This window comes from Octopus sinensis, linkage group LG11, assembly GCF_006345805.1.
Source record: "Octopus sinensis linkage group LG11, ASM634580v1, whole genome shotgun sequence".
Lineage (NCBI taxonomy): Eukaryota > Metazoa > Mollusca > Cephalopoda > Octopoda > Octopodidae > Octopus > Octopus sinensis.
The window spans coordinates 16464788-16492287 of record NC_043007.1 but is presented as its reverse complement, the minus strand read 5'-3'; the positions used below and the strand labels follow the sequence as shown (position 1 = coordinate 16492287).

The window sequence follows — 27500 nt, the reverse complement described above, 5'->3', positions numbered from 1 at the left end:
GTACCAAACATATTCTAAATATTTTAAAAATATTTTTAATCAACGAAAAATATTTAAAATGTTTTTTACCACCGAAAATATTTAAAATTATTTTTACCTTGAAACCTATTTTGATATATTTTATTATCATCAAAAATATCTAAAATATTTTTATCATCTCAAAAAAAAAGAAAAAAATGTTTGTATCACCAAACATCATTTTTGTAATTTCCTTATTGGAGAAAGGAATACTTTTTTTTTTTTTCCAAAAATGAATCTTTTTAAAAACTTCTCATTATTTCTCTCAAACAAATGTTAAAACTCAAATTCAACAAACTAACTAACTAAGCCAGGGTAAAACAAATATATTTCAAGCAAGCACTCACTAAAGCATTTCAGTTAGTATGCTAATAATAATTGTACTACCTTAGGAGGGTCCTTATGCCAATAATAAACATATGCATTGGTTCTATTTCACTTCTTTACATGTCAATTGGTCAACTATTTAACAAATTCACTAATTGATTGTTTGATTAGTCATTCAGTCAGTCAGCAGCTGGATTTGTCAAAGATAGGTCTGTCTGTCTATCTCCTAAGGAGATAAACAAACCTAAAAGATCTGGTATAGAGAGGGCATATAATTCAGGAGGTTGCAAATGGTTATGAAAGGACTTTGATAGACCTGGCTGATTGATTGAATGACTAACCAATTAACTAAATGATTGATTAGTTAATTAGTTAAATAGTTAACCAACTGACAAATAGAAAAAAATAAAGAAGTGAAATAGAACCAATGTGCGTTTATTTATGGGCATAATGACCCACACAAGATACAACATGTTTCAACACACAAGTTCACATCAAGAATCTTGCAAACTAAATACAAAAAAAAGAGATAGCTGTAGCATTAGTCATTAAAATCAAAGGAATGTTTCCTCAAGCTTCATGACCCTTCACTCTATTTGATAACGCTGACAGAAGGGTAAAAACGTACTAAAATTTGAGAAAACTGGCAATGGTCTACATTGGCAAAATAAACAGTTTAAAGAATTTCTGAAATATAAACTTCAACCCAAAATGTTATAACTTACATATCACTTCAAGGAAATATTTATCTTAATGTAACAGATAATTTTTTTAACCTCTAGGAAATCTGACATTTGTTCTATATTAATTGAGGCATGCCTTGTAATGTATGTTTATATATATATATATATATATATATATGTTAGTGTGTGTTTCTTTTATTTCTAACATGTAAATATGTGCATTTGATATCTTTTGTAAATATCAGTGTGATATCAAGGCTAAACAGAAGAGACTTCTATATATATACTGATATATAAAGGACAGACAGTAAATAATGGATATTTTATCTGTTCCTGCAACCCTTGGTGGCAGGAACAGATAAGATTCCTACATGCATGTAGTAATAATAAATTATTAACTTCACCAGTCTGAGTGGGCCCGAAAAGGTCATGAGGCTTGTGCTTTTCCTTGATTTGAATGATAACACTAATTACAAACTTGCAAACACACACAAAAACATTATTTATAGGCTTATTATGTACACTGCTTCAAGTACACTGTTCTAAAAAGAATTCTTTCATGTTCTGTTGAAAGTTTATAAATTTCTAATGATGTCAACAATATATATATATATAATTTAAATTAAGCAGGAAATGGAGAAATCTTGATCAACAACAATTGACTACCATCAATTATTATTTTCTAATATAAAACTTTAGCCCATCTAACAGCCGTTTCTGCTTCCAATGTCCCACAGTGATGCCAAAGAAAATTCTGAGAATAGTATTTGTCATACTTTATAACACATCTGATCTGGAACATGGAGCTTCGTCAGAGTGAAGAAAAATACATAAAATAAAAGAATTATTACACTGCAAAAATGGTATGATTCAAATATATTAAGCCTTCATTCCTCCTTTTGAGGCTCTTTTTCATTTCTTTTCTTTTATTTTATGCATTTTTCTTCTCTCTGATGAAGCTCCATGTTCCAGATCAGTTGTGTTATAAAATATGACAAATATTATTCTCAGAATTTTCTGTGGGACATTGGAAACAGAAACGGCTGTTATATAGGATAAAGCTTTGTATTAGAAAATGATAATCGATGGTAGTCAATTGTTGATCAAGATTTCTCCATTTTCTGCTTAATTTAAATTTGATTCCTGATAAACTCTTGTTTATTTTTGTTATTACCTGTATCCTATGAGCTTAATATGCTTGCATATGTATGCCCAGGACTAACATAGGTAATTTATACTGGTAGTAAAATGGATATTCTTATCCCTTACACAGTTATTCTAACCACTAACTCTACTAATCTCTCTCTCTCTCATATATATATATATATATATATTGGTCAAATCAGTCTCTTGCTTCTCTGAGTTTCATCTGTGAGTGCACATGGTTTTCAGGCTAGTTATGACTTGTAACTTGTTTGAAGACTTTGTGCACTCACAAATGAAACTCAGAGTAGCAAGATAGTGACTTGATCAAAATCATAGATATAAAATTTATTTCTACTATGATAGAGTACTCCTTTTTCTGGCAGTTAACAATAAATGTGTATGTATATATGTATGTGTGTGTGTGTGTGTGTGTGTGTGTGTGTGTGTGTGTGTGTGAGTGTGTGTGTATTTGTCCATAAGTTAGAAAAAAGCATGGTCTAAAAGAATTTTGAGTAGTTAGGCTTTTATGTTTTCGAGTAGCATATCTTTAATTTTGGTATATAATCACTCAGAAAGTTAACATTGGTTTCATATCTACTCTTGCAGCGGGCAATATAGGAAGCACTCTGTCGGTTACGACGACGAGGGTTCCGGTTGATCCGATCAACGGAACAGCCTGCTCGTGAAATTAACGTGTAAGTGGCTGAGCACTCCACAGACACGTGTACCCTTAACGTAGTTCTCGGGGATATTCAGCGTGACACAGAGAGTGACAAGGCCGGCCCTTTGAAATACAGGTACAACAGAAACAGGAAGTAAGAGTGAGAGAAAGTTGTGGTGAAAGAGTACAGCAGGGATCACCACCATCCCCTGCCAGAGCCTCGTGGAGCTTTTAGGTGTTTTCGCTCAATAAACACTCACAACGCCCGGTCTGGGAATCGAAACTGCGATCCTACAACCGCGAGTCCGCTGCCCTAACCACTGGGCCACTGCGCCTCCACTATAACGAAGGATATACAAATATAGAAAATAAGAGTATGAAAGAGAGAGAGAGTACATACATACACACTACAACACATGGTCTTATCATTCATAAGATCACTTTAGCCACACACTGTTTCATGCTTATCCTGGTTGGCTGTCCAGTAGTTACATTGAGTATACAAGTGTTTGTGGCATGCTTAACCACTTAACTATAATAAAACTATGAGTAGATTGACTTTATGCAAACACACACACAATGTTAGATTGGTTATAAATTACAAAAACAGAAGAAAAAAAGCTAAAAAGTATAAGTTAAAATGTATAAAATAAAACACCAAAATAAATGACAAAATGAACAAAAAATGGCTGAAAGGAAAAGAGTTTTTTTGAAATGGTTGATTTGTTTGGATTGTAAATGGAAATATGAATAATGTGTAGACATATGTAAATAAGGTAACACAAACACACACATGGACAACCATAAATACATACATACATACATACATACATACACACACAGACATGTACACACATGAAGGCCCATACATACCCCCTACAGACACATGAACGACCATACATACATGTCTCCTACATAAATAACCATCATACATACATACAAAACCATATTGTACACACCTATGCACATGCAACCAAATAAAAGGGAGACTCCAGGTGGTAGCTTGTCCTGCTAGAAATAGGAACCAAATGTGCACTAAATCTGATTCTGTTGTTTTATACAAGGTGATATGTAAGACTATCTTGGATAACATAGTATTAGATATAACCTGTCTGAATAACCAATGGGGTGGTTATAATTGGAAGGCTTTTGATCAGATATTTAGTCAGGCAAGGATGACCTGGGACTCTACAACAACCACACCAATATGACAACCATATACAGAACTAATACATTTTTCTTTTTCTTTTATTCTTTTACTTGTTTCAGTCATTTGACTGCGGCCATGCTGGAAGAGAATTATTCTTGATACTGAGTATAGAGCTTAGTGTAGGACTGGGGATGTGGTGCACATAATAGAGGTAATTAGAAGAGAAGGTGTGAGTGAGGAATGCTTGAGTGGTAGGGACACAAAATCAGCTGGCACCAAAGAGCAAAGACCAATGTAAGGTTGTAGAAAATATAGCAAGGAGAAAAACAAAAAAGAACACGTTAGCTTATATTATTGTAATCTGATCTTAGCGAGTTTGTATTTCAGCCTTATTAGGGCTCCTCAACCAAGCAATGCTTTCTCTGTACTTGCTAGATTAAGGATAAGAGACTTGTTTGTACTGATGTACAATATTATATGAGAATAGGCATCAGAAATCATAATGAATCAAAGAAATTATGAAGATACCATCTGCATAGAAAATAACAATTAACTTCATGCCACCACTTAATAAATATAAGATATTTAATTAATAGATAAAATTAGTATTAATCAATGAATTAATGTCTCATTCTCCTAACATCATAATGTTATTAATTACACCCCAGCACTGCCATGATATTTATTATAATGGCCTAAGTTTGACTTAGTTTTTTGTGCAGATGAGAGCCTAGGTAATTTCCTTCAGACATTATCATTGATTGGTTAATCAGGTTTTCAAAATTACCAAAATATGGCACCATTGTAATTACTTTTCTTAAAGAAAATATGTGTGCATGCATATTTTGTAAGTATTCTGAAATATTTTTGTGAAATATATACTTTTTAAGACATTTTGCTTTCTTTTTATTAATTTTGTATGATATTACTTTATTTCTAAAGTATGATAAATGTTGGCAGTTTATAAAAAAAACAAAAAAAATCCAAAAACAAAAACAAAAACAGGAACTTGTTTGGAATAAACAGGATCAGTACTGAAGAAGAACAAGTATTAGTAGTTGGATTTCAAAAAAAACAAAGGGAACACACTGGACTCTAAAACCATAATCAGCATTCTTAGACTCCGCGGACTTACCATCTGGCTACCAGCAGCAGCAGCAGCTTCACCTTCAGCTGGCTAGAGACAGAACCCCCAGATGGAAAAAACACATGTCATTAAGAAGGAAAAAAAAAGCAAGGTTTCCTTACCCAATCTTGGAAAGAAGGTAATAAATGCTAAAGTCTCATCCCCCAAAAAAGGGAAACTAAACCGTTTTTGCTTTCAATAAAAATAGACTTTAATGATAAAAAAAATTAAAGAAGGATAAATCTGAATTTAAACCATAAAAAACTAAAAGAATAGAAATAAGTTAATTTTTTTTTGATAATTAAGAAAAAACTGTTCAGTGAACAGGAAGTTGATTAAACAGAAAATATTTAAAAATAAGAATAAACAAAGTGAAAAATATAATACTTGAAATATTATTTTATTATTTTATACTAAATTTGAAATTAAACCATCTAAATTTAAAAATAAGGAAAACTGACATTTTTGAAATTCAAGAAATTGAAATATTTTGAATAGTAATATTTTCCCCTTATTCTTAAAAATATTCATTTTTGTTTTGTACTTAGTGATCGATATTTCTTTGATAGAAGTGGACTGATTTCTAAATTATGCAAAATATATATTACTTACTTACAACATATAATTATCTCCCAGCAATAAAATGGTAAGTTATCAAAAAAAAAAAAGTTAAAAAAAAATCAAACCAAAACAAAAAAAAAAAAATTCACGAAAAAATAAAACAAAGAAAAAGAAGAAAGAAACAGTAATATCAACAAATAAAAACTGGTATAAACCAAATTACCCAAGTTTTGATTGATTGCAATATTGAAGTTTTCCTTACAATATATATATAAAAAAAAAAAAACGTCAGATACGGCTGAATTCATTTTGAAATACTTGACCTATATTTTGAAATATTTGGTCTCTCTCTCTCTCTCTCCTTTTCTCTCTTTATATATATATGACATATACATACACATGCACTTTTTTCCGTTGTTGTATGCAGATCCTCAGAAATTGTATATTTCTATGGTTGCAACCACTCCAGTCTAAAGAACAGAAATGAGAGTGGAGCAGTTTTGATCTCCTTCGACTGAAGCAGCAGAGTAATATGCCACAATTAAGGAAACTGAGAAACACTTATTCTCTTCAGGTTTCATCTCTGCATAGCTCAGTTCTTTAACTATATATATATATATATATATGGCAAATGAAAGACGGAAGATGGAATATACAAGAATTTATTATTGATCACGACAATTGTTTCGACACATCTAGCATCGATTCCTCATGGGTGGGACACTCAATTCAGGAGCATCCAGTGGTGCAGATGTATCTCATCAGGTGATAAATAAATACAACCCATTAAAATAATTGTTCCACAATAATGTAACTTACCATTTTGTAGAAAGGTTCAGGAGCATATATGTGTGTGTGTATATATATATATATATATATATATATATAGTAGCCATGATAGTATATATATATAGTAGCCATGATAGATCATATGCATAGTTGCCATGATAGATCGTCAGCCACTACACACATTTTTTTTCTCTCCTTGTTTTTTTCTGTGTCCCTTTCTGTAGAAGAGCGTAGACTCTAAACGTAAAAGACTTTTTCTATTCCTGAGCGTTATACTAATACATCTGTTTGTTTTGTACACCACCTGTCTTCGTCTTTTGTTTTTTTCGTAAACTCTCCCATATATATGTATATACACACACACACACTTACTGTAATCTATAAATTATAACTACTATTTTATACACATATATTGCAGAGGGAAACAATTTTATTTTGTATGTCACAGCTATTTTCCTCTCTTTTACTTGGTAGAGTTTATACTTTTTAAAATACATACCTGGAAAAAATTTATTTTTTGTGCAAAAATGTAACACAGTAGAAAAAAAAACCTTGTTAGAAGGAGTATAGAAAAAGACAAAAAAAAAGAAGAAAAAACAAAACTGCAACGTGTGGGAAAACATTTTTACCAACACTGATTATAAAATCACTTCAACTCAAAAGTGGTTATCAAAATAAGATTAAAAAAGAAAGCCATTGAAATCTGCTTGACAACAAAGTGCGTTGTGAAATGTGTCCAACACAATTATAAAATCACTTCACCACAGTGTAAGAAACCTGCCCAGTACAACACATAAAATCTGACCAACACAAAGTACGAAATTTGTCCAACACAAAGCATGAAATCTGACCAACACAAAGTATGAAATGTGCCCAACACAGTATTATGAAGTCTGACCAGGACAAATTTAACAATGAAATCTGCTTGAGACAGCATATGAAATTTACTCAACACAAAATTATTAAGGAAACAGTTCAACACAGCATATGAATTTTACCCAACACAAAGTTAACAATGAAATCTTTCCAACATAGCATGACATGGTTAACTATGAAATTTTTCTAAAAGAAAACCTAGTCATGAAATGTGTCCAGTAAAATGGTCAGTCAGGCAATCTGTCCAAAACAAAGCCAGTCATATGTGTACAATGTATAGGGACTGAAAACAAGACATTTCAAAAATGAGACAGGCATAATATGATATATATTTCTTTACTGCCCACAAGGGGCTAAATATAGAGGGGACAAACAAGGACAGACAAAGGGATTAAGTTGATTACATCGACCCCAGTGAGAAACTGGTACTTAATTTATCGACCCCGAAAGGATGAAAGGCAAAGTCAATCTTGGTGGAATTTGAACTCAGAATGTAATGACAGACGAAATACCTATTTCTTTACAAACCACAAGGGGCTAAACACAGAGGGGACAAACAAGGACAGACACACGGATTAAGTCGATTACATCGACCCCAGTGCGAAACTGGTACTTTATTTATTGACCTCAAAAGAATGAAAGGCAAAGTCAACCTTGGCGGAATTTGAACTCAGAACGTAACGACAGACAAAATACTGCTAAGCATTTCGCCCGGCGTGCTAACGTTTCTGCCCAGCTCACTGCCTTAGACAGGCATAATATGATATAACCCCAAAGAACAACTGCTCGGCAAATACACAAAGTTGATTATGAAATTTACTTAAAAAAAAAATAGAAAAAGAAAGTGTATTTCAGAAGTTAATACAATACAAAGTTTGGAACATACAAACATCACAGTTGAGAAAACTTCACCCACCTTCCCCCTCACCACACACACAGAACACAGAAAAAAACGAACTATGACATCAAAGCAAAATGGTGAAGTTTATTGGTATTTGGAAACAAACACAGTGGAAGATCAGGAAGTTTGTATAATGAAAAGGTGTGCCATGTGAATTAGATTGAATGACAAAAGGAGAAAAGATAAAGTTTGAAATTCATAACAGGAAAAAGATTCTGTGTTCATCTGAGCAATGAAAAAAATATTGAGCATGTAAGTGTGTGCGTATGTTTGTTAGTAAAGGCTGTATCTCATTATCAGTCATCATGAACGCTAGTGCTGTTACTAACACTAGTGTTGAGAAAACAATGAAATGGGAGAATTATTCATCAATAATTACAACAAATTTTGTAATCTGGTTTGCTGTCTTGAAACAACTATTGTTGTTTAACCCTTTTGATACCAACCCAGCCAAAACTGCCTCTGGCTCTGTAGTACAAATGTCTTACTTTCATAAGTACTGAATTAAATTCTTCCCTCAAACCTAAGTCACAATTTATGTTCCCAACACTAGTTTAATGATAACTAAATTCATTTTACTAAATTCTTTGTTAAATTTAAAATTAATTGAATGAAACACAGAGCATCTCAAAATAAATACGGTAACAAAAGGGTTAACACATGGCCAAACCAGACTGAGCAAATCAATGATCAAAGGCATTCCAATAATGATGACCATCCTGTCTTCTTAGAGGATTACTTTATCTAATGTATCTTATAAGACAGTAAAGTGAGATTTAAAGGAAATTTGGCTGCTATTTTTAGGACGCCAAGCAGCCACAGCAATGTTCCTTAGTCTTAACTAATAGCAAAACTAAAGTTTATTTCATTTTAATGTATATAATACATATCATAGATATTAAAGTCATATATGTGCTTATATTTCAGTTTAGTATGTATATATAATATCATAGATATTTTCATGTCTGACTTTTTTTAATTTTTGTTTTCAGTGCATACGCCACATATATTAAATAATTAGTCATGTGTATTTTTATGATTTCACAGTAAAGATATAATGTGAATGTAAGTACCTGTCAAAGGACTAATAGAGAATGAGTTATAGCAGAAGTAAAATGAAAGTGAGTGGAAGGATGAGGTGTCTGACTGTGATATTTGGCAGGAGTAGCAAACAAAGAAGAAATGAATAAGAGAATTTAAAAGAAAGAAATGTTGGAGTAGGTGATACAACTACAACAATGGTAAGAATGGGAAGAGCTATTGACAGAAAATACAGAAGAATAATATATATGATTGAAACATTAACATGAGTTATCTCCCTTATATATATATATATATATATATATATATATATATATATATATATATACACATACATACATATAAACACACACACACATATATATGGTTCAAAATAGCACAAAAAACAAAGGACATAGACAGGAAAGGGAACAATAAACAATATGTATAAGTTTGCTCAGACACTCACACAAACATAGACAGACATTTTGAATGAACATAAAGCATCCTTTGTCTCCAATTTGTCTTTAAAGACGAACCACGACGGGTAGTCATGGTGGGTATATGGGGCTTCATATATTTGTACCTCGGTGTCACTTTGATAGCATGCGCTGTTCTCTCATTCAATAATAATAATAATAATAATAATATACTACTACTACTACTACTACTACTACTACTAATAATAATAATGATAATGATAATAATAATAATAATCATCATCATCATTTAGTGTCCGCTTTCCATGCTAGCATGGGTTGGACGATTTGACTGAGGACTGGCGAACCAGATGGCTGCACCAGGCTCCAATCTGATCTGGTAGAGTTTCTACAGCTGGATGCCCTTCCTAATAATAATAATAATCCTTTCTATTATAGGCATATGTCCTGGATTTTTCTGTCGAGGGGTACAGTCGATCACATTGACCCCAGTACTCAACTGGTACTTTATTTACCAGCCCCCAAAAGGATGATAGGCGAAATCAACCTTGGCGGAATTCGAACTCAGAATGTAACAGCAGACAAAATACTGCTAAGCATTTTGTCTGGCATGCTTACGATTCTGCCAGCTCGCCACCTTAATAATAATAAAAATTATAATAAATGATATAGTATATAAATATTTATAGTCGTAAATATGGCAAAAAAAAAAAGATATTTTGATTTCCCTATTGAAAACCATTCTCAATAATTAATAAAGCGGTCAACATATTTGTATAACAGATGCATTTTTTTATTTTGTATACAACAGAATAAATCGTATATTGATATATATCACAGATATTATCAGTTGTATGTATGCTTTATTTCACTTTGGTGTTTATAATATATAAGCACAATAAACATATTCATAAGTTTATATATCTTATCTTTCACTTGTTCCAGTAGAGTTTTTGTTGAAGAATTCTACTCCAGTACTTAATTTTAGAAAGTCTGGTACTTATTCTGAGAGTTGCTTTTGCTAAACTGCAAAGTTATGGGGACATAAACAAACCAACACTGGTTTTCAAGGGAGACTGCCAGCTTGTTGCTCTGGCAATGATCTCACTCGTATGGTACTCTTAGCACTCCACTAGTACGGGTGCCAGTCATTGAATTTGAATTCGATAGGGATAACTGCATAGATTGAGTTGTTGATCATCTCTAGATAACTTAATCTATGACATAATACACATGCAACACTAGTGAGAGGATATGAACTACTGAGCTGCTAATTTGTAGATCAGTAAGCTGAGATTTCCAGTCATCATAATTTAATATCCGTTCTTTCATGCTTGCATAGGTCAGGTGGAATTCGTTAAGGTAAAATTTTTTTACAGCTAGATGGTCAGACATTTTCCCCACAGAGGATTGGAAACAAACGACATTGCTTGTACAATGTTGACGCTCAAGTCCAACTATCACAACACAATGTCTAGATTAAATCTGTTAATAAAGTCAACATTGAGTATAAACAGAGTGAAAACAGTTTCTTTTTTAATTCGAAATAGAGTGCTTTTGGTAAGTAGAGTCAAGTGTGTAGATCAGAGATAAAAGACAACACCAAGTGTGTGACACAGTCTTGCAATGTTGAAGTCAAGAATAAGTACATTACTTGGTAACTGCAACTCAACAACGGCAACAAGACACCGACATTAAAGATGGTAGTAAAGACAACCAGAACAAGAACCACAACACAAACACTGACAAAGACCTCAATCTAATATTTAGAGAGAAAAAAATCATTTGAGCATCAAGTATTGCCCACCCCAACCCAACCCACCAATTCTTACTTCTGTAACTATTTCAACTTTAAAGTGACATTAATTTAATATAATGGTAAATTCACTGTATGGAATTCCAAACGAAATATTTAAAACATTACGGAGATGTACTTGCATAGCAAGTGACTTGATCTGAGATCGTGTGCTGGAACGAAAACAATTGCAGCGTCAGATGCAACACGAAGTTTTGTCAGTGAACAGGTCACAGCCTCAAAGCAACAAAAATATTTTGACAAATTAAATTTAAATGTTGAAGTGAATCTAACAGTTTTTGTGTGTTTCTTAAATGGCTTATAAACACCTTCCACGCTGCAATTGTTTATTTAAAACATTTATGGCACTAATGATGTTCCATAATGGTAAAATATCAATAGTTCTATTTCTGGTCTAACCCATAAGATACCATTCTGTTTGAGACCATCTGAGTTTCTCATACAAACTACACTTCTGAAAGTGATCTAAATTAAAATCGTCCTTCAAAAATTTCATATTAAGTGTTCCAAACACCAGCTTAACATTCATAAAGTTATTTTATTGATCGGCCCCCACTTTATATATATTTTTTTCCACAATCCCTCTTGATCGGAATTCAACCGCTTCTTTTTTTTTTTTTCCTTCTTCTTCCCAAAAAGAAAAGCTCTACTCTGTATTTTGTCCCTTCTGTGTTGAGCCCTGCGTGGCCAATAAAGAAATCTATTTTTCTAAATTCTTCTTTATTTTCAAGATTCATTGAAACAAAGACAGTATATTTTAACAGAAATATGATAATAAAAGGGCTGACATGACATCTCTCCATTGTAAACATAGCACAGAATATCAGAGCATTCTAGAAAGTAACTGCAATCTTTACTATTTCTGGATGTTTTGTCCTTGAAATACTAATCCACAGGACCAGTATTGCCATTGTTATATTTGTTGTAGCTGAGCCACAGATCAGTCCTGATACTGCAGACCTATGATCAAATGGGATTCCTGCAAGTACCAACTTATTTCTTCTTCAGAACTATGACTATCTGTATGCTTGAGTTGTCACCTAATGTTCCATGGGGAGCAGGGGCTATTAAGTATATGTTATCCTTCAACCATCCTATCATCTTATCTTTTCCCTTCACCTTACTCTTGACTTTGTTTCCTTCTTCTCCTTATTCTATTCCTCTCTCCTACTACTTCTCTTACCATGTTTTTCTCTACTACCACCTCCTGTTCATGTATGAATTGCCAGTGGTTTTATGTTCCTCATCAGTTGCAACGAAGTTTTCTAACTTAGAGGATGTAAAATTCTGCTGTGTCTCAATTTCTTCCCATCAACGTTTTCCTGGAGAAGAACTCTCTGAAACATCAGATATTCCACTCCCCACAGAAAGTTCACTGTATCCTTTTTTTTTTGATTTCATTAAATAATATAAATCTTGCTGATGCAGACCAACACCAGTCTCTTTGGAGTCTGATCATGAAAAAACAAACTAAGTATATATGACTGAGAATTTGTATCACCTTACAGACAACCCTGACTATATATCTAAATGGTAAATATATTTGAACATTGTAAAATTTAAGCAATGTATTTGACAGCAAACTTTTGTGATTTCAAACTTGCCTCAATATATTTTAATGATGTCGATGTTGTCCCCGTAAACTTCCTATAATTTACACCAATGATACTATATATGGCCTTATATAACCTTTGTTTCTTATTTCAATAGTAACGTATGAGATCTTATATACGCCCTAAATCATCTTTCAATGGTACTATACGTGCCATATGCAATGTTATTTGCACTCTATACCATCTTTCAATGGTATTATGTGCAGAATTATACATTCATCATATTTCATTTCAATGTCAACGCCTGTAAGATTATAATATATTTATATCAACATACACAGCTCCCAAACTATATTTAGATGACATTCTAAGAGATTCTATACAGTCCCTCTAATACATTGCAATAACAGCATCTGTTTGAGTATAAAGGACTCCTATAGTATACCTTAATGACAGCATCTGTGACCCTATACATCTCCTATATTATACTTTAGTAACTAATCACAGCACCTATATTATATTTCTAAGTCAGCATCTGTCTGAGCCCTTACACTCCCTTAGTATATTCCATTGAATACATTGCAATGACAGCATTTGTATAACCCTACAATTCCCTGTAGTATAATTGAATGATATTATCTGGGACCTTACAGAATCCATAGTGTATATATTCAATGAAAGTTTTCACTGATCATGTGAAACCAATATTGATGGTAGACTGAGGGCACAACATGATGAGCCATAAAGTAAGTAGTAGGTAAGAGGTTAAAATATCAAAGATAGTAAACAATACACCAATACATGGAAGACAGCAACTTGGACATTTCCCCACCTTAAACACTTTTCAAAATAAATCAGTTTAATCAAATAGGATTTGGTGTGATTAAAAAGGGTTTTTTTTTAAAAATCAGAAATCATGCAGAAACCAGTGTGGTTTTGGGTAACTCCATGCTTGTTGGGGTCTATACCCCAATCACTACCTTCGGTCCCACAACTGCGGGTCGTGCAGTATGACTTGGTACTATTGCTTGGAAAGCAATTCCTTGTTGTCTGGATGTAGCTCTCTCTGTCACAAAAGAGCTGCCTTTGGAGGGGCTACATTGGGGTGGTTGAGCTTGAAGTCGACATATACTTATCATTTCCAACTTGTGACAAAAAAAATAATTATAAACCAGCAAATATAGCCATTAGGGATGATATATACGATATATTATATATATAATATATAAATAATATAACTGTATAATATACATACATACATACATACATATATAAATATATGAATGTATATATAATATATATATATATATATATATATATATATATATATATATATATATATATATATATATAATATATATATGTATATTATATATATATAATATATATGTATATTATATATATATAATATATATATATGAAATGGAACAAAAATGTATGTATATAATAAATATATGTATGTATATATTATATATATACACACACATAATATTAATACAATAGATATATAATATTAATATAATATAAATATAATATTAACATAATATTATATATGATGAAATAAAATGAAATAAAATAAACACAAAAACAGAAAATATTTATTAAAATTGTGAGTTGTAGGGTATCAGAAACTAGTCGTAGGGGGATGATAGACTATTTTAGTATCGTTTAGTATCACTACTGAAACTATTTTAGTATCACTACTAAGTAATTATGTAAAAACTGAATATAAAAATATAAAGAATATATATATATACACAATTAATATGATAATATATATATGTGGTTAAAATAATAATATATATGCAATTAATATAATAATATATGTGATTAATATAATAATGAATATGCTGCTCAATGCGAAATAAATATGATTCTGTCACAACCATAACAATAGTTTTTAAAAATGTTATGAAGAAAATATCTTGATAACTTTAAAACAATAAGCTCTGTTTTAAAAGGAAATAAAAGTTGTGTTATTTGAGCAATGAAATTTTAGTTGTAAATTTTCATAAATACTGATTTATTAATTTTGATAAAAAAAAAAACAAAAAAAAAGGAGCAAGGATGAAATGTCTAGTGGAGCTTCCCCTCTCCACACCACCGATGTTCTCCAAATGAAAGGCAAAGGCTGATATGGCCTGGCACCAGTGATTTTGCAATTCATTTCTACAGCTGAGTGAACTGGAGAAATATGAAATAAAGTGTCTTGCTCAAGGACACAACACACAGCTCAGTCCAGGAATCAAACTCACTACCTCATTATTATGAGCCTGATGTTCGAACCACTGAGCCATATCTTTAACATAATCTTCAGGCAGAAACAGTATTGCACAATGTATGCAACAAAGTCAGGACCATTGAAGTACAAACACCATAACATCATGAATTATAGTATGATATGGCTGAGTATTCCACAGATACTTGTATCTTTAGTGTAATTCTCAAGAAGAAAAGTCTTTTGGTTAACAGGTTCAGTGAGATCTTGTATTTAACCCTTTGATGTTTGGATTACTCTGTCAAATGTAATGTTCATTTATTCACATTGTTTTGAATTAATTGAATTAATCACGCATTATCTCATAGCTTCGATGATATGATTGTTTATTCTTAGAATGATATTGTAGAGTAAGTGTGAGAGGCTGAATCTGGCTAATGTGAACATAAAACTGGTAGAATATTTGGACCAGATAAGGCTAGTTGAAATGCTAAAGGGTTAAAGTCTAAGTGACTGAATATACCACAGTCTTTTACATTCTTCATGTAATTCTCAACCAAAAATAACAGGACTGTGTTGCAACAAAGTTTGGATTCTTTGAATTACAAGTACAGCCTGTATGATACTCTTCCAAACTGAACTGAATTCCAATTACAAAACTTTGATTAACCTTAGGCCAAAGTAGACGATATCTGTCAAAGAAGCCACACGATGGGATCAAATACAAGACCTTGTATTTGTGGAGTAAACTTCAGAACCAGTTGGCCATGTTTGCACAAAAGACAGATATCATACTAACAGTCTGTGATCTGTACCAGTATTAGGCCATTCAGTAAATACATAATTTCTCATACAAGGAATTTTACAGAGTATTTACAGATTCTTCTCTGTATGGTATATTTGAAAACACGGTGCCACACAGAGCGAGATATCACACTGCTCACACACACAGCGTTTCAATGTGGTCAGAACTGCTTCCTGTCAGCAAGGGGTTAACACTCTGGCCACTCTTCAATATCTTGGTGTTTGTTTTAATTTTATTTCTTTTATACCTAGAATGTTTTGTAAGACAAGCTCCAATTATTATTCTTTTAATTGTCTTGGTAAAATTCTTTTTCTGCTTTCTAAATCAACAGTTATACACAAATAATATCTTGTACATTATACACACATTATTATGAAATATAATTTTAGGAGAATAACTTCAACAGTCACATATAATAATACCTAAATATATTGTCACCGTGATCATAATTTGTAATTTCTTTTGACACCATGCAGCTCCCTAAGGTACACAGGCAGCTAGCTTAATAAGCTGCTTTTAATGATCACATGATTTTATTTTTATCTAAATAAAAAAGGGTAAAGACCTCCATTGGTCATGAACGCCTAGAAAGTTACCCTCTGAGGCACAAGTCCGGGCAAGGTTGTTTATGGAAGACCAGTAATCACCCATGCATACAAGCCTCCCCTCTCCATGCAACCAATGTTATTGAAGGGAAAGGCAAAGGCTGATACAGCTTGGCACCAGTGATGTTGAAACCCATTTCTACTACTGAGTGAACTGGAGCAACGTGGAATAAAGTGTCTTGCTCAAGAACACAACACCCAGCTCAGTCCGGGAATTGAGCTCATTACCTCATTATTATGAGCCCAATGCTTGAACCACTGAGCCATGTGACTTTACCATCATCATCATCATCATCATCGTTTAACGTCCGTTCTCCATGCTAGCATGGGTTGGACGGTTCGACCGGGGATCTGGGAAGCCAGAAGGCTGCACCAGGCTCCAGTCTTTTTTGGCAATGTTTCTACAGCTGGATGCCCTTCCTAACGCCAACCACTCCGTGAGTGTAGTGGGTGCTTTTTACGTGCTACCTGCACTGGTGCCAGGCGAGGCTGGCATCGGCCACGGTCGGATTGGTGCATTTTACGTGCCACCTGCACGGGAGCCAGTCGAGGTGGCACTGGCTTCGGCCACGATTCGGATGGTGCTTTTTACGTGCCACCTGCACGGGAGCCAGTCGAGGTGGCACTGGCTTCGGCCACGATTCGGATGGTGCTTTTTACGTGCCACCGACACGGAAGCCAGTCGAGGCGGCGCCGGCATCGGCACTCTATCTAAATATATCTCATATATATTTATCTCATAACCTCAACACACTGTTGGTAATACTTCATAATTTTAAATGTTTTTTCGAAGTCAAAAATGTTAATTCATGAATTAATAATATTTTTGGTATCTAACAAAAGGGAGGAATTTTAAGAAATGGTAAAGTAGAAATTGTTACCTGATTGTCATCAAACCCTGTCTCTTCATCCAAGAGTCTGGAAGAGGAAATAACAGACAGATAAATATAATGAAGTCTTTACACACTAATTGATACACACATTATTCAGCAGACATGCGTCTTTTATTCTTGTTCCCAGTCACTGGACTGTGGCTATGCTGGAGCACTTACCTTAAAGGGTTTTAGTTGAATGAAGTGATTCCAGTATTTCTTTTTCTAGTTAAGTCTGGTACTATTCTATAGGGCTCCTATGCCAAACCACTGAATTACAGGGATGTAAACAAACCAACACTGGCTATCAAATGGTATGCATGTGTGTAACAAACACAGACATGAACACACACACAAATGATGGGTTTCCACACAGCTTCCACTGACCAAATTCACTCACAAGGCAATGTTTGGTCCAGGCTTGTGATAGAAGATACTTGCCCAAAGGGCCACTCAGTGGAACTGAATCCAAAACCATGTGGTTGGAAAGCAAATTTCTTAACCATACAGCCATTCTTGTACCAGCACATACTCTGTGTCCTTGTGTCCGTGTTTGTTCCCCAACCATCGCTTGACAACCGATGTTGGTGTGTTTACAACTCCATTACTTAGTGGTTTGGCAAAAGAGACTGATAGAATAAGTACTAGGTTTACAAAGAATAAGTCCTGGGATTGATTTCTTCACCTAAAACCCTTTAAGGTCGTGCTCCAGCATGGCTGCAATAAAATGACAGAAACAAGTAAAAGAATAAAAGAATATACACATTCGGAGCAAGTAGATTTATGATATAGATATTTAAATATGTAAAACAGTAGAAGCCATTATTATAATCATGGATATTGTTATCAAAATCAGTGGGCCCCAAACATAATCAAGATATAATTATATCTACTGCTTAACCCTTTAGTTACCAACCCGGCTGAAACCGGTTCTGGCTCTGAGTACAAATGTCTTGTTTTCATAAGTTTATAATTAAAATCTTCCACCAAATGTTAGTCACAATCTATGTTCCTAACACTAACTGAATGATAACTAAGTTATTTTACTAAATTCTTTGTTATATTTAAAGTAATTGAAAAAAAACACAGAACATCTCAAAATAAATACAGTAACGAAAGGGTTAAATAGAAGACTAAAATTTGAGTGAGATTAGACTGCTATTTCTATCAGGCTGAGTGATGATGTGGAATCTCCTTCGTTAGGTCATTACAACAGAAGTTATTATATGTCCAAGTGGTACAGCCTTTGCTCTGGACAGTTAAAGGTATCGACCAATATATGCAGATGATGTCAGCACTAATATGGACATGTATGGCTAGGATACACAGAGAATAACTTTAACCCTTTCGTTACCAACCCGGCTGAAACTGGCTCTGAGTACAAATGTCTTGTTTTCATAAGTTTTGAATTAAAATCTTCCACCAAACCTTAGTCGCAATTTATGTTCCTAACACTAGCTGAATGATATCTAAGTTATTTTACTAAATTCTTTGTTATATTTTAAATTAATTGAAAGAAACACAGAGCATCTCAACAGAAATATGTTAACAAAAGGGTTAAAGTCACCATGATATTTTTAACCAACCCTTCTGATACCAACCCAGCTGAAACTGCCTCTGGCTCTGTAGTACAAATGTCTTGTTTTCATAAGTTTTGAATTAAAATCTTCCACCAAACCTTAGCCACAATTTATGTTCCTAACACTAGCTGAATGATAACTAAGTTATTTTACTAAATTCTTTGTTATATTTTAAATTAATTGAAAGAAACACAGAGCATCTCAACAGAAATATGTTAACAAAAGGGTTAAAGTCACCATGATATTTTTAACCAACCCTTCTGATACCAACCCAGCTGAAACTGCCTCTGGCTCTGTAGTACAAATGTCTTGTTTTCATAAGTTTTGAATTAAAATCTTCCACCAAACCTTAGTCGCAATTTATGTTCCTAACACTAGCTTAATGATAACCAAGTTATTTTACTAAATTCTTTGTTATATTTTAAATTAATTGAAAGAAACACAGAGCATCTCAACAGAAATATGTTAACAAAAGGGTTAAAGTCACCATGACATTTTTAACCAACCCTTCTGATACCAACCCAGCTGAAACTGCCTCTGGCTCTGTAGTACAAATGTCTTGTTTTCATAAGTTTTGAATTAAAATCTTCCACCAAACCTTAGTCACAATTTATGTTCCTAACACTAGCTTAATGATAACCAAGTTATTTTACTAAATTCTTTGTTATATTTTAAATTAATTGAAAGAAACACAGAGCATCTCAACAGAAATATGTTAACAAAAGGGTTAAAGTCACCATGATATTTTTAACCAACCCTTCTGATACCAACCCAGCTGAAACTGCCTCTGGCTCTGTAGTACAAATGTCTTGTTTTCATAAGTTTTGAATTAAAATCTTCCACCAAACCTTAGTCGCAATTTATGTTCCTAACACTAGCTGAATGATAAACCAAGTTATTTTACTAAATTCTTTGGTATATTTAATCCTTTAGCGTTCAGATTACTCTGTCAAATATAAAGCTTTTTCATTCACATTGTTTTGAATTAATCCTGCATTATCTTGTAGCTCTGAGAATTTGATGATGTGATGGTTTATTTTGAGGATGGCATTGTAGGATATGTGTGAGAGGCCAGATCTAGATGGTTTGAACACAAATGAAGTAGAAAATTTGGGCCGGATATGGCCAGTTTAAATGCCAAAGGGTTAAAGTAATTGAAAGAAACACAGAGCATCTCAAAATAAATACAGTAACGAAAGGGTTAAAGTTAAGATCCATGATCCATATTACAGAAGTTGCTTGCACAGTTAAGCTTTATATTGGTACCGAGGGTGGCAGTGCACATTTTCCAGTACCTCTTCTGCACGAGGCTTCTGGATATCCACTGAAAGAATTCACTTAAGACTGATTACCACAGCTTGTTGTTCTTTGTCTTCCTGGATTCTCACCCACAAGCCACTGCAGGCAGCTCTCCTTGTCTTTGCTAACGAGCTCTCTTCCATCTCCCCTCAAACAGATGGAGCATGAAACATTTTGGCACAGCCGTTTTAGCACAGCCATTTTGGTATCACTGATTTGATACTGACTTTCTTCATATCAGATATTTTAATGCTTCTCTTGTTTTCTCCCCGCTGCCCCAGAATGGTGTTTGTCTCCATTTTGGATGAAAGATTTTCATCTAAAATGAAGACAAAACCCATTCCTCCATGTGATAGGCTTGAAAATTTCTTAGGATATTAAGATATTTTTCTTAACATGAAACCAATGATAGCCTTAATACACAAATACAGAAATTTTATCCACCATTGTGGTGGTGAGCGTTCATTCTCATTGTTCGACATTTAGGTGTATATATATATATATATATATATATATATATATATATCAATCTACAAACATTATTTTGAACCACTGAGCCCTAAGAAACAACAGTTGGATTTGTAATACTTTTCTTCAACACATTTAATTCTCAATATCATTTGTATTCTGTGTAAGTTGGACCTTTTTGCATGTAAACATATATACATATTTTGTATTTCTTGTATTTAATATACATTATATATTGATCTGTTTAACTTGCTTATCCCTACATTTACTTTATAAACACACACACACACACATATATATGATAAAATAAATATTAGGGAATAAATCCAAATTTACAGGGAAAATCAGATTTAGGATTGAATCCAATTTTATAGTAAAATATTATATAATATTAATTAGAGACAAAACCACTATTTTGCAAATCAAACAAAGAAAGACTTAATCCAATACATAAAAAATTTTAATATAAATTAAATAAAATTATATTCGCCACTACAATTGTTTCTTCTGAGAAGAGACATGAAACAATTGTAGTGGCGAATATAATTTTATTTAATTTATATTAAAATTTTTTATGTATTGGATTAAGTCTTTCTTTCTTTGATTTGCAAAATAGTGGTTTTGTCTCTAATTAATATTATATATATATATATATATATAAAGAAAAAATATAGGTACAGACATGGGTAATATTAAACAGAGACCAAAGATAAGATAAGAAAAATAGATCACATACCCTCCTGTTGACTCCTTCTCAGTAAAGACTCTTACAAGGAAATCTCCTTCACAGTTTGGTTCAAATGTAGAAGGTACGACTACGTAATTACCCGGGTCAAGCTTATGTCGACCACAAATCTCACGCATATTGATAAAGGAAGCAGATTTACCACATGATGGATGATACTTGAAAAAGTTCATATCTTGTATCCCACCCATGGCATCATCACTCAGCTAGAGAAAGAAATTAAGAAAAACGCTAATTAGCCTAGTGATTAATTTTAAATTTCTGTGTGTGATTAGGCAAGAAGTTCACAAATACTGAAATGTAATCATCATCATCATCGTTTAGTGTCTGTTTTCCATGCTAGCATGGGTTGGACGGTTTGACCGGGGTCTGGGAAGCCAGGAGGCTGCACCAGGCTCCAGTCTGATCTGGCAGTGTTTCTACGGCTGGATGTAATTCCTAATGCCAACCACTTTGTGAGTGTAGTAGGTGCTTTTCACGTGCCACCGGCATGGAAGCCAGTCAAGGCGGCACTGGCATCGGCCACGTACGGATGGTGCTTTTAACGTGCCACCGACACAGGTATCACAACTACAATTTCCATTTGATTTTTTGAATCTGCTAATTCAGGTGACAGATTTCAATCAGTAACTGCATCTGTTCTAGTTTCATCAATATTTAATGGCCAGTTTACCTTGCTCACATGGTCAGATGGCCCATATAGAAGCAAATTTTTCTAAGATTGAAGGCCCTTCTTGTCACAAACCTTCACCTGTTTTCAAGCAAGGTAATATTTCCCACAGCCAGATATATTTTTCATGGAAGACTGAAAATAAACCGCATCACTTGTATGAGGTGGGTCCTGAAAAGTTCCTGGCTTTTAGGATATAGGGAAAAGCCTGGTTGGAGGCCCAACCTTCTGAGTTCTTTCACAGGGTTTAGAAAAACTGAAAGAATCATTGCAATAGGTTTTTGAACCTGAGAGGGGAATATGTTGAATAAAACGATATTTAACTGAATCTCCTGCATTTTCTTTTACCCAAAGCCAGGGACTTTTCAGCAACCTGCCTTGTATGATGGTGATGGTCATCTATGACCATTGTGTGATGTGAAGACAATGATACACGCAAACACACTCTTGCATGTATGGATGTTTTCAAATGAATAAATCAGTCATCAGGCCATGAATAACAAATTTGGTGTTGGTAGCTGGTGAAGTGTAACGATGCAGAAATGCTGCTGTTGTTGTTGTTAAGCAACAAGACTGGTAAGGGTGATTAGGTGATGGTCTAGGGCTTAGGGGTGGGAGACCCCAGACCTTGGAAAAAACCCAAAAAACTTTGGTCATTTTGTAGTCGAGGGCTCTTCGTTGACACCCGACACCACTGGGAAGTGGCCCTCAAAGTCGCTGGAAATGGAGATCTCTAGGTCCAAATTCTTGATTGGCTGCTGCTGCTGCATCGTCATCGTCATCATCATTTAATGTCTGTTGTCCATGCTAGCATGGGTTGGACAGTTTCACCGGAGCTGGCATATGTTCTTATAATCCAGTGATGTATATATATATGTTAACTATATATTAACTATCATCACCATCATCGTTTTTCGTCCGTTTTCCATGCTAGCATGGGTTGGACGGTTCAACTGGGGTCTGGGAAGCCAGAAGGCTGCGCCAGGCCCAGTCTGATCTGGCAGTGTTTCTACGGCTGGATGCCCTTCCTAATGCCAACCACTCCATGAGTGTAGTGGGTGCTTTTTACGTGCCACCTGCACAGGTGCCAGGGGAGGCTGGCAAACGGCCATGATGGGATGGTGCTTTTGCTTTGTATATCATATATACAATAGTTAGAAATAATATACCATACAGTTATATCATACCTCAAATTCCAGTTGATCTGATCAATGGAAAAGCCTGCTTGTGAAATGAACAAGAGGCTGAGCACTCCACAGACATGCATACAAGGGGCTAAACACAGAGAGGACAAACAAGGACAGACAAACGGATTAAGTCGATTATATCGACCCCAGTGCATAACTGGTACTTATTTAATCGACCCCGAAAGAATGAAAGTCGACCTCGGCAGAATTTGAACTCAGAACGTAGCGGCAGACGAAATACCTATTTCTTTACTACCCACAAGGGGCTAAACACAGAGAGGACAAACAAGGACATACAAACGGATTAGGTCGATTATATCGACCCCAGTGCGTAACTGGTACTTATTTAATCGACCCCGAAAGGATGAAAGGCAAAGTCGACCTCAGCGGAATTTGAACTCAGAACGTAGCGGCAGATGGAATACCGCTAAACATTTCGCCCGGCGTGCTAACGTTTCTGCCAGCTCGCCTCCACAGACATGCATACCCTTAATGTAATTCTCAGGGAGAGTCAGTGCGACAAGCCTGGCCCTTTAAAATACAGGTACTACTTGGTTTTGCCAGCCGGGTGAACTGAGGCAACATGAAATAAAGTGTCTTGCTCAAGCACAACACGTCCCTGGTTATTGAACACATAACCAATATTTTGCAATGACATATGCTCAGTATATTACAAAGCTAACAGTGAGCAGCTAAATATTTTGTAGACAACATTTATCAGTGACGTACCTTGTAAATCATGTAACCAATGGTTAGCATTTCAATGCCCTGCTTCTTGTTTTTACGTCTGTCCTTCTGAAGTACAGCAATCAACAAAGTACACATATTGTCATCATCATCATCATCAGGATCGGTGAGGCTGACCTTAAACTGAGGGTTGGTCCAAAATGTATCTAGAAAGTAAGATGGAGAAATAAATTAAAAGAAACTGTCTCAGAAATGTTTGTGAAACAATAGATTTGAAGATATTTAAAAAATTCTTATACTTGTTTCAGTCATTTGACTGTGGCCATGCTGGAGCACTGCCTTAAAGGGTTTGTTAGTTGAAGAAATGAACTCCTGGATTTATTCTTTGTAAGCCTAGTACTTATTTTATTGGAATCATTAGCCGAACTGCTAGGTTACAGGGACGTAAACACATACATATATACATACACACACACATATGTATATACACACACACACACACACATGATGGGATGGGCTTGTTTCAGTTTCCATCTACCAAATCTACTCACAAGGCTTTGATCAACCTAAGGCTATAGTAAAAGACATTTGCCCAAGGTGCCACACAGTGGGACTGAACCCAGAACCATGCGGTTGGGAAGCAAGCTTCTTACCACACAGCCACACATGTTCAAGATTTAAAAACTTGTTGCAGCTACTGCATTGCTCTTCTTTCTGGGCAAGATACATAAGTCTATTTGCCTTGGTCTGTTTTGAATATCTCCTTAAGGCTATATACACATAAGGGCTATTAAAATATATACAAACAATGTATACAGAAATCCCTTGTCGCTACTTGCCACTAACTTATATCGTTAAGTGCTTTTCTTCAAACATTTATAACTTGGAATAAATGTTGAAGAGAAGATTATCAGTTGCAACATTAAAAATAGAGGTTGTCATTGAAAGGCATCCTTGCAGAATGAATAAAATAAAGATATTTCTAAATTTCTATAGAGTTTAGGATTTAAATTCCAATCTATGAAAAATCTCCATTCTACAATATTCTTAAAGGAACGAAAAATTATCCAGCAACTCTGGCTAATATGAATGAGCCTGGTAGGTGTAAAAGACTAATTTTTCATAGATTGGAATTTAAATCTTAAACTCTATAGAAATTTATAGTTTCAAGAAAACATTGAATTCAACATAAATTTGTAGTGCAATATATGGATTCTTAAAATCCTTTGGCTATCACAGAAAGCTCCACAAGTGGACCCAGCTATCATACCACATAGTATTCCAATATGGAGGAGCATAATGCAGAGTTCTATGCAGCTAAAATCCAAGAGATCCAATTGATGAAATTATTTCATGAGTCATATATAAACCATAAAAAGTCAGGAAGTATGAGAGGTGAATATATTTAATCACTTTGCCACCGGCACGGAAGCCAGTCTAGGCGGCGCTGGCCGAACGTGGCCAATGCCAGCGCCACCTGGACAGGCTTCTGTGCCAGTGGCACGTAAAAAGCACCAATCTGATCGTGGCCGTTGCCAGCCTCGCCTGGCGCCTGTGCCAGTGGCACGTAAAAAGCACCCACTACACTCTTGGAGTGGTTGGCGTTAGGAAGGGCATCCAGCTGTAGAAAGACTGCCAGATCAGACTGGAGCCTGGTGCAGCCTTCTGGCTTCCCAGATCCCCGGTCGAACCGTCCATCCCATGCTAGCATGGAGAACAGACGTTAAATGATGATGATGAATATTCTTAAGATTACAGCCATTTTGCAGCCTTCATTACGTAATAACAATTTCAGCGTTTAATAAATTATTTTACATGTCAGCACCAATATACGTACATACTCTGCACTGTACAATACAGAGGTGACTCCAGGACATCAGCGTCACTCGGGCTCATCACAGGTTTTGCATAAGACACATGCTTGCTCAAAGAATTTCATATTTTTCCACTTTATTTCTAGCCCCAAGTGGCTTGTTTTTTTTTAATATCTAGAATTTTGTCTTTCTCCATTTGTGAGTTAAGGGTAAAAATAAGGCAACCCTGCAAAACACAACTGACCTTTACGATAGTGGATAGAGTAAATACCAAACTTAAAAAAGTAAATACTGAGGTTGATTTGTTTGACTAAAACCCTTCAAGGCAATGCCCCAGCATGGCCAAAGTCCAACAGCTGAAACAAGTAAGAGATGAAAAATAAGACAACAAAAACAGACAAAAAAACTGGCATTTTTCAAGATCAGTAAATAAAATTACCAAGATAGTTTCTGCAACCGCCAGCACTCACTCTCTTTACCCATGAGCCAGATTCACAGGTAGATTCCCAGCGTTTCTTTGATCTGGCATTCAACTCATCTTCATCCAGAGAATCAGGAGCCAAGTTACAGATTTCAAGTTTTTGGAAATTGGATACAAAATCTTGGAATGACATCCTGATAATTAAGAGAAGAACCAGAAGAAAATAATAATAATGATGATAATAATAATAATGATAATAATAATAATAATAATAATAATAATAATAATGATCCTTTCTACTATAGGGTGTAAGAGTGGCTGTGTGGTAAGTAGCTTGCTTACAAACCACATGGTTCCGGGTTCAGTCCAACTGCATGGCACCTTGGGCAAGTGTCTTCTACTATAGCCTCGGGCCGACCAAAGCTTTGTGAGTGGATTTGATAGTCGGAAACTAAAAGAAGCCTGTCGTATATGTGTGTGCATATATATATATATATATAATATATATATATATATATATATATATATATATATATGTATATGCATGTGTGTGTGAGTGTGAGTGTGTGTGTGTATGTTGTGTGTCTGTGTTTGCTCCCCCCAACATCGCTTGACAACCAATGGTGGTGTATTTACGTTTCCGTAACTTAGCAGTTTGGCAAAAGAGACCAATAGAATAAGTACTAGGCTTACAAAGAATAAGTCCTGGGGTCGATTTGCTCGACTAAAGTCAGTGCTCCAGCATGGCCACAGTCAAATGACTGAATGACATATTCAACATGCACTCAGGCATGAGACTTTCCCCTGCAAGACAGTCCTGGGTGAAAATAGTCCTCTTAGACGTGTGTAAACCACAAGATGAACTTTGAGGCAACAAAGTCAGCAGCATATCTTTATATATAAAAGAGAGGTTGTGTGCTGTCTGTCTCCTACGATTTAGATTCCTAACTACTCCCACATTTTGCGGTGCAGTTTAACCAAAACCGGGTATCTTATAGTCGTGATTCATATCGAGCCCTTCTGGGTATTAGCGCGCGTCTACGATGAGTCTACGATTTAAAA

The 27500-nt window shown here is 34.6% G+C and overlaps 1 protein-coding gene across 8 annotated transcripts in view; it reads right to left on the bottom strand.

Moving 5' to 3' along the window:
* LOC115217089 (calpain-9) overlaps window positions 1-27500 on the bottom strand; it is a 164296-nt gene that overhangs the window by 30142 nt on the left and 106654 nt on the right. For 5 of the 8 annotated variants that reach the window (XM_036507117.1, XM_036507118.1, XM_029786683.2 and 2 more), the window contains 6 exons: window positions 26457-26632; window positions 24246-24409; window positions 21651-21865; window positions 17577-17613; window positions 14048-14212; window positions 5121-5162 (listed from right to left, as the gene is read on the bottom strand). In XM_036507117.1, the coding sequence (XP_036363010.1) occupies window positions 5121-5162; window positions 14048-14212; window positions 17577-17613; window positions 21651-21865; window positions 24246-24409; window positions 26457-26632 (799 nt within the window). The remainder of the gene's footprint in view (window positions 1-5120; window positions 5163-14047; window positions 14213-17576; window positions 17614-21650; window positions 21866-24245; window positions 24410-26456; window positions 26633-27500) is intronic. The other 3 variants (XM_029786686.2, XM_036507120.1, XM_036507119.1) reach the window with 2 other exon arrangements.